The sequence below is a fragment of the Ptychodera flava genome (assembly GCF_041260155.1).
Source record: "Ptychodera flava strain L36383 chromosome 3 unlocalized genomic scaffold, AS_Pfla_20210202 Scaffold_26__1_contigs__length_13983176_pilon, whole genome shotgun sequence".
Classification (NCBI taxonomy): Eukaryota; Metazoa; Hemichordata; class Enteropneusta; family Ptychoderidae; genus Ptychodera; species Ptychodera flava.
The window spans coordinates 1,953,345-1,967,342 of record NW_027248280.1 but is presented as its reverse complement, the minus strand read 5'-3'; the positions used below and the strand labels follow the sequence as shown (position 1 = coordinate 1,967,342).

At 36.7% G+C, this 13,998-nt stretch overlaps 1 protein-coding gene across 1 annotated transcript; it reads right to left on the bottom strand.

Moving 5' to 3' along the window:
- Window positions 1-1,232: 1,232 nt before the first annotated feature.
- LOC139125684 (guanylate-binding protein 1-like) lies at window positions 1,233-13,228 on the bottom strand. Its single transcript, XM_070691785.1, has 11 exons — window positions 13,123-13,228; window positions 10,056-10,128; window positions 9,320-9,595; window positions 7,689-7,896; window positions 6,549-6,738; window positions 5,860-6,139; window positions 4,716-5,014; window positions 4,082-4,348; window positions 3,804-3,887; window positions 3,482-3,541; window positions 1,233-2,331 (listed from the first exon to the last, which is right to left on the bottom strand). The coding sequence occupies exons 2-11, from the start codon at window positions 10,066-10,068 to the stop codon at window positions 2,119-2,121; spliced, it is 1,890 nt and encodes a 629-aa protein (XP_070547886.1). The 5' UTR covers window positions 10,069-10,128; window positions 13,123-13,228; the 3' UTR covers window positions 1,233-2,118.
- Window positions 13,229-13,998: the final 770 nt, after the last annotated feature.

Genomic DNA, 13,998 nt, shown 5'->3' with positions numbered 1-13,998 from the left:
ATCTTTTGTGGGATGTCAAAGGTCGATTACCAGGGTACAAAGTTTGTGGTGGTGGTTTAGTAACCTGCCTCTGACAGTGTGTCAGGCATGTGGGCTCTGTTCAAAAATCTTTCTTCTTTTGAGATTTGGGCTATCAAATCACTTGACCAAATTTATAAGGGGGTCGCGTAGATAGTACGGTAATTATTAATCTATAAAAATTGTGCTATCAAAGATTAGACATTAGCCGCTATATTCGATGTTATTGATCATGACTACGGCCGTCGTTTCATCTGGCATAAAATTACAATTCAATTTCTGATTCATTGCTGTACAAGGCCGGCTGTCTGGCATGTCGGCATGCAAGGGTTACAATGTGAGCAAAAGGTGGCTGGTCAGGTCAGTCGTGTTGTTTGAACTCAACAAGTACAGTCTCCTCGAAAACTCCAATCTCTCTCTCTCTCCTCTCTCTCTCTCTCTCTCTCTCTCTCTCTCTCTCTCTCTCTCTCTCTCTCTCTCTCTCTCTGATGCTCTGAGTCTGATTTTGGTTGATTTATATATAATTTTAGTCTTAGGCAAACAATCAATATCTGTTGTTTCAAGTTTAATTTTATGCCAGGAAAACTATTCACAGTAGTGTGCAGCAAAAAACAAAGTTTTTGGAATATAGTTGTCCTCCAAAACTGGGAAGAAGCATGTTGAGCATTTGCAATGTGTGTTATGGGAAAGCGTTAAGAGATGAGAGTAAAAAATTGCAGTATGAACTTATTAACATTATGACAAAGTAAAATTTATTTATAATTCAGGATCAAATAGATGTTAATTTTCCATTTGCTGTATCGTAACAGAGCAGAATATGTTTGGAAGGTACATGTAATATTACGTTTCTATTTGCTCATAGTTTTTTATACTCATGTGTGTATAAACTTTATCAACTAAGGGTAATTCTGTAAACAGATAAATAATTTGCCTGACACGATTTTCAATGTCTATCTTTCAATCCCTGCCATTTAAAAAATGAAAAATACGCAATGCAAAAACAAAATTGTCTGTAATGTTAATTATTAAATTTGTGTTCAAGTGAACTTGATTACTTGTTGCCTGTGTAAACCTCTGGTAAGTGAATGGTATCTTTGTTCTTACAAAATAACAAAGTGAAATTTATTTATAAGTCAGGATCGTACAAATATTGAATATATATATATATATATATATATATATATATATATATATATATATATATAACTAAGGGTAATAGTATAAAAGAGATAGATACTTTATGTAATGTTAATTATTAAATTTGACGTTGAAGCCTCTTGGAAGTGAATGATATTTTGGTATTTCGTTGTGACAACGTTGAAAGACGACTTGTTTTGTACATTGTGTCGCATAAATGAATTAGAGATCCAAATAGCATAACGAACAAACAACAGACACACATTCTTCACTTAGTGCAAACCAAAACCAAATTAAACACGCAATCTTCAAATAGTAGCCTTTGATGCAATGACTTAATACAGTGTGAAGTTGTGTAACTTTCATAGACGAGTACACTTGCATAAGTAATGAAGATAAATATGGGATTGGAATTATTCAATTACATTAGATGCGTTCATTGTCGTTCTTGCTATCGTGTCAAACTGCATTCTATCAAATTCCATTTATAAAAAAAAATTGTTTGAAATAGTAATACAGTGGCTGTATTATTACAGCATAAATACAAAACGTTTCAATAAAAAAAATAATGCTAATAACTTGACTAAACTAAGACAATGGTTTTGATTCATATGGCACTTTGTAGAATGACTTTTTATCAGCGATTCCTTGATAGTGCTTTACTCATCAGGAAAAACAGGTCATGTCCAAACATACCCTTTCCTATGCCATGTAATAAGCTCGATAAGGAAATGCCCCATTAACATACATTTACATGATAAATGTTGCTGTCATAACTATTTTGAATATAATAACTTGCTAGTAAAATAAAATCGGTAACAATGCCAGTTGGACACCTCAACGGTGTGTCATCTCGATCTTGTGCAATGTACTCTCACATCGTCAACTACGTTTGACACCATTGTCTGATCATTTTGACTCTTATGTCAACTTTGAACAACAACGCAATTCACATAATAAAAGTTATCGTATTTGTTTCTTTTTCCTGTTCAATTCTTCCTTCATCTTCTTGGTCTCCTCTTCAAGCTTGGCCTTCACCTCCTGCAGCTCTCTTGCCAGCACAGAGTGCGTCCTGACAAGCTGTGCCACCTGTGCCAAGATGGCTTCGCTACTTTCGTTGTAATCATCTTCTATTTGCTTCTCTTGTTTGATGATGTCTTCCTGTCGACTTTTTAACTGTTTGAAGAGAGTGTCAGGACAGTAAAAAATAACTGTAACTTCAAAAAAGGCTAACCTATGATGATATGAATGACTTGATAGCCTGCTCTTCATACATGTCAACTTAGTTGATTTCACACAATTCTACCTGACATGATATAAATAGCAAGATATATTGTCAGGCACAGGTCATTCAATGTCGATTGCTTTCAAAGTTGCTCCCGAAATTCATCCAGGAAAGGAATGAAAAACAACAAAGTTGCATGCATCTCTGTGATGCCATCTAATAATAATTCTCAACCTTACAGAGATGAATTTTTTAATCTCCATGTAATACGAAAGCACAGCATATTTTGCTCAAGATCACTGTTTTGCAAATTAAGGATTTATTCAATTTTCATTTATTCAATACCCCACCCGACACTGGAATATTAGTAGGGTTCACCTATAGCATAACAAGCAGTCATTGCTTTGGTGGTAAAGAAGTTTAAATGTATACAAATTTGTTAAATATTCGATGACCTGTCTTCTTTTTTTCTTTCATTTTCAACATTTGAAAAAACTTAATTCCGGGTCAAATTGATGAAATTTTCACATTATGTTACTGTATATTAAAATGACAATTTTATTTGGCGATAGTTTCTTACAGTTTGAGTAAGGCGCATTTTAATTTGCTTGACATGATTTTTGATGTCTATCTTTCAATCCCTGCCACTTAAAAAATGAAAAATATGCAAAAACAAAATTGCCTGTTACTTCTGAATAATACTTTAGTTAAAAGTGGATATTAAACTTTACGAAGCAGTGTCAATTTTTCCACATTAATTGATCATTACCATCAATATCAAAATTGAGGTGTTCTACTCCAAATTAGTAGCCCCTTCATTCTTCGAGTATTTCGACCACACTGAACTCTTTAATTCTCTGCCTTTTGAAAATAAATATAATTAGGGGTTTTCATGTCATCTTTCATGAGAAATATTGCTTCGAAAAAGGGAGTCGGATAAATTCAACGCCACCTTAATATGGATTCTATATTAATCAAAATGTCAATATGAAGAGATAAGATAGGAATATTTTTTAGCTTTAAATGCAAATGATTCTAGCTGAAACTTAGCGCTGAAATAGAAGTTGTCAGTGTAGATCAGATGCTATTATTGATACTCACCATTGTTTCGTCTTCCTGTATTTGTGTATTTCGCATCTCTTCTCTGGCTTTTTCTTTTTCCTGTCAAAGATTAATGTAAACCTTATCACCATACTAAGCCAAGCATGAGGACGGTATTTCAGTTACACACATCAAAAAATTATACGAGGTAATATCGGGAATTTTTCGGGACGTAAACGACAAGCCTTGATATGATGTTGTTGGCATATTTTGCACGTGTTTTATCTCCAGGTTGTCTCATTGTCTCACTGCAATGTTGTTCCTATTAATCAATCTGATTAAGATGAACTATCTATAAGAAAAGTCAAGTTCACTTCTTTACCTTTAATTCTTCCTCTTCCTTTAACACGTTCTCCTTTTTTTTGTCCTTGAACGTCGACGCGACACCTGAAATTGTCACTATTTTCTGCAAAGAAAGAACAGAGAATACACAGCCTTTTGACACAGACTATAACAGGCATGTTCTTTGTGTGATTAATCGCAGAGAGAAGCGTTTCAGCACGGAAACCTTCTAGTGTCGATATAAATGTGTATACACATCAGACACAGGATATGCCAGGTTAGGTGTTATTCTTGCAAACCCTTCTTTCGCGTTCTTACCTTTGCCAAATCTGTTTTGTAGACATCCCATATGTACGGACCTCGTGCCTTTGCCTTGTACAATCGTTCAACCTCGGCGATTTTCAAACTAATTTCGTCCTCACTTCTTTCTGCGTCTATTAAAGGACGCAGCTCCTCGGCCACTAAGTCTTCCACAAGCTTCTTGCAGAGTGCTTCAGATTTCCTCTCGTTTGACATCAATATTTTGTCAAGGTGCCCGCCGATGCATTTATGACAGTCATCCTTGTCATACGTGGCCATGAGATCCTGAGAGAGAGAGAGAGAGAGAGAGAAGAGAGGAGAGCGAGGAGAGAGAGAGAGAGAGAGAGGAGAGAGAGAGAGAGAGAGAATCTTTGAGGTCACGTTTGATCTCTAAGTCAATCTCATTTTACAAAGAAATCGCCATAAAATGATAAGCAAATGAATTCTGTCAGCAATTTTAACCTCAAATATACGTTTTGTTTTAAAAATGGCTGCATTTAGGAGAACTAAACATTATTGGGAAGGAAGTAAAGGAGATGTTTGAATAAATCTTTTCGGTCCATTTCGTTCAATGAAATTTGATACCAGATACCTATGCATGTAATGTTAATTACAATTTAATTATATCTTACTGTCGTTTGCTCCTCCCTACCTTCAGTGACTGTCTATAGGAGTGTAGTCTATCAGCATCATTGATGTACTTCGAACTCTGTTCAAACATCCTCATCGCCTTGTAACGATATTTGTTGTGGGCGTTGATGACTTCGTATGTGGCACAGGGAAGAGCTGACTCTGCAAACGCCGCCATATTGGCCTTGTAATCATCAAAGGCGTCACTTCGCACTTCATACAACAAGGTCTCTATAACCTTGTGACTTACAGTGTTGATTTGCAACATACCACCAGGAGATGCAAATGCTGTGACGTACTGTTTGAGTAACTCGGCGTATTCTGCGGATGGAAAGTATAATTCGTAACAGCATTAAGATTTCTAAACCTTCTTAAATCACCCCATTCAAAGCCGAAAATTCGCCTTGTCAACTATCATTAACAAAATTCGAGGCCACTTTGATGATTGGAAGACACACCCAAATCCCTTCAACTGCATTAGCATCTATTGTCTTTTATATAGTTAGAAGGATATAATATGTTTCACTATTTCTACGACAAAAAGATGTTGAAGAGGTAAATTCATCCTATTCCAAAATTACCCTATGTTACAAAAGGACTTGAAGACTATTCTAACACTTGTTAGATTTAGAAGGTAGAGCAATGGTCCTAGGGGCATAATGTCTGAAAAAGTACCCTCGGTGAAACTTTATCAAAAAATCTATTCAATTAAGTCGTATAAGACGTAGGGATTCCTGTACAGTAGATATTTCAGTTCGGGTGGTTAAATAGATGCCCGTACTCGAGAAAATGTCAACATTATGGCAAGTTAGGGCTTCTCTATATAAATCAAATTGTCTAGGCCATCATAGCTCGATCAGATTCAATGAGTAAATTTGAGAATTTTACATCTGCGAACTTTATTTTGATAAACGTTTAGCACGATGTTTACCGTAGGACAACTCTTTTTTCACCACTGACCAATTTATTTTGCAAATCAAAAGTACAGCATTTCATGTCACGAGATTGCATTAAAAAACTAGAATGAAAAGCTGGAAACTTATAAAACGGGCGTACTGCCTTTGATAAGTCACGCCCGAAAACGTCAAATTCATCTATAACTTGAAAACTGAATCGTCAGTGAAATTCTTGTTATTGTTTTATGTGAGAAATAAAAATATACTCACGTCGACCGGTAATGTTACCGACGTAAGGCCAAGCTTTCTTTGGTTTCATCAGTTTTCCACAACGTTCCACGAAATGATCGACTTCTGACACAAATAACGGGTTCAAGCGATTATGATTAGCCCCCTTATCCATCTTGGCAAGCACCTTCGGATCCATTGACGGCAATGGAAGTTTCACGGCGTCGAAGATTGGAAAGGATTTCAAAACTGCTCTTCGATAACTGTTTAACTCTTTGACAGCCTTGCTGGTCATAGCCGTTTCCTTCTCTAATTTCAGTACCTTCAAGGAACAAGGTAAAGTTATTAAAGTGTTGTCAAAACCAGAAGAATAAATGACATTTTTGCCTGTGTTGATCGACCTTTTCATTTCTCTGTCGCTGTTGTAGCAGCTTTCTATTTCAAAGTATATGATTGTGTGCCAATCAACCGAACGTGTACTATAAAGTGCACGAGAAAAACTAGCTTGTTTCCAAGGCAATGTCCTCTGACTAATCTGTTGGCATCAAAATGAGTTACTAATTTCACAAAATTAAATTTCGTTTGTAATAATTCGTTATCTGTAACTAGATGAGACAAGTTCGACGATAATTGTGACAGATCTAGGCAAAAATCACTTCAGGTTCAAATCTTGGTAAACGTCCTAAAAATAATTAAAATGTTACCTGAGTGTTTTTGTGTTTATCACTCACCTCTTCTAGAATGTACTCTTTAACCTCCACTTCTTTCTCTTCACCATCTCTCTCCAAAATGAAGGCCAAGGACACATCACGGAGTAGCCACATGAAGTTCGGGAAAAATCTGATAAAGTCATCCTCTCGACATTTCGATGTCTTTCCATCCCTTTCCCCGTGGATCATGTCACCAAGAGTGCTCACCCAGCTGTAATTTGAGAAACGCGATGAGGAATTATCTTGTTTCGATTCGCATGGATATTCAAACAATTCATAACAGACCCACGGAAAGCAAGAAACTCTACTTAGAGTGGACTGTTCTTTCTAAAAGGTGAATCATGCAGGCTAATTTAGGCTATCTATGTGATTGAGCAGCCTAGCAGCTGAGTACAGAATCATTCAATGCTCAGTGTAATAGAAATTAAGCTCGTATGACCTCAAATTCCCCTTCCCTTAATTAAAAGCTTACATACAAATCCCAACACCCAGGCGACGAAGTTGAGATTAATATTCCTACAAAGACGATTAATTTTCAGAACATAAAGCGTTGATGTTTAAAAAAAAATTATAAATCAGAACAATAATTATAAGTAAGAAGATCTTCATATTCTCCACTATTCACAATAGGTATTATCGTTATCCCTAACGTTGACAGTGTATCAGATATGTGTGCAACCTTTGGGAATATGTGAAAGCTGTCATGCAGACATGTGTTTTTGTGCAAACCAGCCACAATGTTGTTTTCTAGCATATGTCAATCACTGTTATCGTATGATCAATAACAAGGATCAAAACAACAGTGTCTCCTATGCAGATGATCTCTATCTTCAACAAGAAAAGAGGTAATAGGTCTGTGAAGGATGTACCACTGTTTTTCTAAGGTTTGCCATAGTTTCCAAAAGGAAAACTAGGTTTAGTTTGCCGAATAGGGTATTTCTCAATCCAGAGTTCCTCACTATAGAAATATCATTTTCTCAACCTGATGTGCTATTCAAATGCTATAGGTAGGGAAATGGTTATACTGTTACAGAAAAATGTTTCAATTCACAATTAAACAGAGATAAGTAAATGCGAAAACGTTGATTAAGTACTTCAGTTTCAATAATTTATCACTTTAAGAGCGATTATCTTACACATAAAATACAAACGAACACAAACCTCAACTGTTTGATATCCTCGGATGTGAGGGATCCTCTGCTGTTGTACACCAACACCGATGACAGCAATGCCATCAACGAAAACAACTGCAAATCATCTTGGCTGTAAGCGTTGAAAGCGCCAAGTCCCTCAGTGTCCATAATCACTACAGACATCTCCGCTTTGTTTTTCATCTTCTTCTTAAACACGTCAGTGCTTATCCATATTCCTGGAACATTCAATCGATGTTTATCTCGTAAATAGAGTAAAATTATCAATATCTTTTGTCTGCGTTTTTCGATCTGCTTGAAAATAAACTAAAACAGAAAAAAACTAATTGTGCAGTAACTGTTCAGGCGAAGATCTTAATGATTTGTCACGGATAATTTTATTTATATACAACGATAAGTGGGTTTATGTTGCAGCCATATTACCTAATACGTTAAAAGTTCAATGAATACTTGTTACTCTTCACCTACCAAACCACGCTTTACAATAAAATGAAACGATAATGATATTGACATAGTAGTGTGAGATTGTTTGATCATGCAAATTCTACATGCACAGGGGGTTAATATTACAATTTACATGATTGCATGCAAAAAGGACAAACCAGCAAAACATTTATCTATCTATCTTTCTATCTATCTATCTATCTATCTATCTATCTATCTATCTATCTATCTATTATCTATCTATCTATCTATCTATCTATCTATCTATCTATCTATCTATCTATCTATCTATCTATCTATCTATCTATCTATCTATCTATCTATCTATCTATCTATCTATCTATCTATCTATCTATCTATCTATCTATCTATCTATCTATCTATCTATCTATCTATGAAATTTACGTCCACGGCTGCACGGGAAAACGTGGAAATTCTAACAGTATGTAACAAAACAGGTACTATCTTGTCCGACTTTAAGTTTGGTCTCTACTTCGTATTAGTGACCACGTGCTGGAGGTCACTCTAACCGTCGTATATATGTACATACACGCAAACACACAAACACACAAATACGCACTAATACATACATACATACATACATACATACATACATACATACATACATACATACATACATACATACATACATACATACATACATACATACATACATACATACATACATACATACATACATACATACATACATACATACATACATACATACATACATACATACATACATACATACAATACATACATACATACATACATACATACATATCAATCGATGTCTGTGTCGTAAATAGCGCAACTAAAACTGTCAACATCCTTATTTTGGTTTTCACGATATTAAACTGAAATAGAACCTAAAGACATTGTACAGTTCAGGCAAGGATATGAACGATATGTAAACTATGATTTACTTATACTATTGTAAGGGGTAGACGGTAACCACTTTGGCATACGCAGTTTTATTTTTATGACGTATTAGTTGTCAAAGATAATACCAATGCCTACTTACCTACCTACCTACCCCACACACTTCTATCAATCAATCTATCAATCAATCATTTTGCATGCATGCGTACGTGCGTCCCTCCCTCCCTCCCTCCATCCATCCGTCCATCCATTCACCCGCCCGTTCACCAACCAATCAAGCCAGCCAGCCAGCCAGCCATAAATCCTACATACCCATCGTCTCTGGAGTTTGTTTATGTGAAGTTTTGAAGACAGTATCTTGTGGCCTCGGTTCAATCAGCTGACTCGCTATATATGATTTTCCACACCTAGCGGGACCAGTGACAGCAACGGGACAGATTGGCCCCTCGATAGTACGCAAGAAATCTATAGCTTCCTCACAAACCACAAGATGCCCTCGACGTTTGCCTTTTTTCTCCAGGACACCTTTACTTCCTTTCCACACATAGTTGTCCGGGTAACACAGTGGAATAACCTTTGGTATTTTGCCTACAATATTGTTAAAATGGCGTATAAATGGCGAAACAAAAATATTATACCTAAAAATGTTATTAATAGCTAGACAAAAGTAGAGAGAATTATAGTTTTCTTCTCACCTTTTAGAATGATTCACCGATACTGGTTACGAAGCTTGGTTTAATATTCACATTAAGATTTTTTCCTCAAGAATCGTCGCCGTTTAACAGACCTGTTACGTTTCGACCTTTAAATACATAACGTGACCTCTCTAGTCTTGTGTATTTAAATTGCAGACATTTTAAAAGACATGCAAATTTTCTTGCTTAGTGATTGTGAGGAAACTACAATGGGAATCGAGAACACCGTCCAGAAGATGCGTTGATCTTCAGGGAGAACATCAATCGCTATTCCTCAGAGGCTGCCACGTTCTCAAATATTGCTATCCATGTACATATAGTTCCCCGTAATCTTGGCCGCTTATCATACTTACCCTTTTTGTTCATCGTTTCAAAGATTCAATGAAACAGGAATTTTGGTTAAAATGCCTTCGTAGGTAAGTGTAGCTAGGGATAAGAGAGAAGGAAATAATGCACGTTTATTCTTTTGCAGCAGTTATCAGATGTAATGAATATGAAATGGTGTCAAGAGACTGCCAAATCTGCTAAGAGTAGAACAACTCAAAGGTCAATGGTCGGCAGGTGACTCAGCTGTAAGTACCAATTAGCTTGCGTAAATTTCATGAATCGGAGAATGCTAAGACACCTAAAACTGTTAAACCTTACGTACATGAATTCTGAAAGATTCGCGTGCACGAGAACTTCCTTTTGAAAACAAGATTAAATGAAAAAGCAGCCAAGATCCACCTGGACTGACATGTTTTAAAAACTTGAGTGCTCTGTCTACTTCGCACAATTGTCAAAGGTCATTGAAGGGTAACATAAATCAGAGTGAACAAGCTGTGCCAAGGGTCAATGTGCACGCCCCGGAACATTTCTAGGGCAGTCGCCACTTGAGATCATTGGACTCTGCTCGCCTAGCCCCGAAACACTACTACAGGACAATAAAAGTGTCTCTTCTTTTGATATTTTATAGCCTTTTTGGGCACTGCGCAACAATATGGGATTCTTATGAAAAAACCTCATGGAATAAATTAAAATGTAAGGTTCAACTAATATGTCAATAACTATGATGTAACATTAAGTTGAACAATGTTGAGCAAAAGTAATAAAAATTACCTGTAGACAGTATACAGACTTTGTTGTCCTTTTATTTGTGAGTTGGGTTACATATCAGGAATCGTGTTATGTGATATACAAGTGAAAAGTGTGTCATGCTTTGTACCATAAATGCGATTTATGAGCACCGTCAATATAGCCTTTGTGTGAAAGAGAAAACCTTGTAGATAGATAAGGGTAACGGTGGTGTCAGCACACCTGCGCAATCCCCAGCTGACAGAGTTAAGAGCATGGCATTGTTAATATGCAAATGCCATGGTTTGTTTGTTATTTTGCAGCGAAGACGCTTAAGCTACCACGATGTGAGAATTTAAATGATTGGCCAGGTACACACCGCTTTGTACCGTCGGACGGAATACATCATAAACAACAGAGGTTTTTGTTACTTAGCGACAAGACAGTCATCACGCATGTGTACAAATAGCACAAAAAGCTTTGAAAAGTGTAAGTGCAGATCTATTCTTTGCTGTGACTAAAGGTATATTCAAATATCTGTAGATTTGCATTGGCAAATCACTTCACGGATCTTTTTTTATTAGATTTGTCAACTTGGTTATCACGCTTGCTAAGTGTTTTATGGGCGCATTTCAGAAATTATAGGGAATGCCTAAAATACAAGTTGTGATATGATGCATTTTAGAATTACAGTCTTTTCATTAATATGAGTGAGATAGATTTAACAATGAACGAAAGTTATTTGCCTTTTGGAAAATGCTGCCCTATTTTAAAATGAGATTGTACAGAAATCACAGACGGTACACTTCAAATGAGTGTAAAAACTTGACCTAAACTCTTTATCACCTAGAACATATGTAAACTTGGGGTTTTGAATGATTTTTGATGGCAGTGAAAAGGTTAACAGTAAGAATATGGCATTATTATTTTCCATCGTGTTCTTATCACAGGTATGGTCTAAGACACTTCTAAATAGTGGAATACATTCGACATGACCACTAAAAATGTACAGTGGCTATTCCCTGTGCGACATGGTTTTTTCCGCTAAAAACAAGAACCGGGGAGGGGCACATAAAGTGCAGACACCAAACAATATTTAGTCCGAAATTCAACGGATATAATATTTTCTATTGCTAATATTTTAGAGATCAATGGTATTTTAGGAATCTCATGGGATTCATGTTACATTCTGAATTTTTTGGCAATACTTATCGTTTGAGTCAAAAGTACATGAACATGACCTTAACATAACACTTCGTGTAAATACTGCAACGTATCGGTTATACTAAGCACAAGTACTTTTTAAATGAATGTCAGTTCTGTCAATGCTTTTAAGTCAACTTGTTTTTCTTAAAGTTGTTAAAGATATACTCTCTCGCAAACTGGCTATTTCAACTGTCAAGAGGTTGAGGTTATAGCTTCGTACTCTCCAATTCTCCGATACGTTAAACGGATTAAGATTGGCATTCTTTTCATCGTATATGTTCGTGGAGAGAGACAGAGAGAGAGAGAGAGAGAGAGAGAGAGAGAGAGAGAGAGAGAGAGAGAGAGAGAGAGAGAGAGAGAGAGAGAGAGAGAGAGAGAGAGAGAGAGAGAGAGAGAGAAAGAAACAGACAGACTGAGAGAGACAGAGACAGATAGACAAGCAGACAGACAGCCGAGCATATGTCACTCATGTTGAAATGCAAAAAACCAACACACGATCAAGGTCACAAAAGTCAAATTCATACGTCGTTTGTCATCTTTTACTTCGATGCGTGATATTCTGCTGCCAGGTCATCACAAAGCTAACTTTAGCGTGGGGTGGGAAGGGGTGTTGTCTTGTCTGCACTAAAGTGCGTAAAGGGCTTTAAATCGCGAGATATCAGGATACCTGAATAGAGGAACTTAGCATATCTAATTGTACTCTGAGCTTGCGTCTGGTAGAGTTGTATATCAAGATGCGTTATCATTTGCAACGTACTATCACAAGTATATTAGCGAAAGACGCGGACAGGTTATTTATGTTTCTTCACCTGACCGCCCTGACACAATTTTTAGCTAAATCAAAAGTAGCTTTCTCGTTTTCGACATCTGTTGCTGTACTTACCGTAATATGTGTTTACGCAACTCAAAACATAACATTTGGACACAGAAAATAGGGGAATGATAATTATTGTGGAGAAAAATAACAATAAACTACAATTATTGGCGCGTACAAGACGAGATTCGAGCATTCAAACAGGTTCTGTTAGATTTCCCTTACTGGCTTGTCCCGTGACTCTCTTTTGCGAACATTTTTTGATTCATATTAGCACGGCAGACAATAAATCGGAAATTTGAAGTTGCAATAATATGTGGCGTAGATTGATCTGGAAGGCGACTCACCTAATCTTGTCACAATTTTAGGGTCAGAGACAGACTATCCACGTCTCAAGCGACGCCGAAAATCGACCGCTGCAGATTATCGTAGATATGCGTCGGTGTTACTGGCAGATGGAGAAGGTCGAAGGGGTGTGGCTTCCACTCGTCTGCTTGACGAGAACGTACCATTAATGGGGGGGGGGTGTCACATTGATGTTACCTCGAAAAAACCTAGGTGTTACTCGTCACTAAAGAACACGTCAAGTTCATCTGGTTTATTTGTCAGAAGCTTGAATGAGATTGAAGACTCCTAAACCCCTTTAATAGTCCAGTGTCCTGGGACATAAGTCTTGATAATTTATAAATAAATATCGCACTTATCGCATCGATTAACGCCTCTATGTTTAGAACACGGTTATACAAAACCTTCACCGACAGTTGCATGGAATATCGTTAGGTATTTGGTCATATTATTTATGGATTTCGACTATATGTATTCAATAATCCAGATATAAATGAGGCGTAGTACCAATTTATATCTCAGCCAGCAAAGCCTGCACAGTGAGTACTTTGCAAGCGTTTTACCCGGTGTTAGTTTTACGTCAATTTGCCTCAGTTTGGTATGCACGTGTTTACGGTCTCAAAATATCTCCAATAAGCTGCGTAAACAGACGCTGAATGAGTTCACAGAGGTGATTTGTCAATTTCACAGCAGGGGAAAGAATAATCTGAAAAATAATTCCAGACATGTTGTCACTCCGCAAAACTATTTATTGTCTGAGAGTCAGGTTCTCCTGGACTTCACGTGGCTATCTCCATGGTTCTTACTAAAAATGTGCATATATAATTAGTCCTGTCCTTTACTCCTCTATTCTTAAGTTTGTTGAACGTTCTTATCGT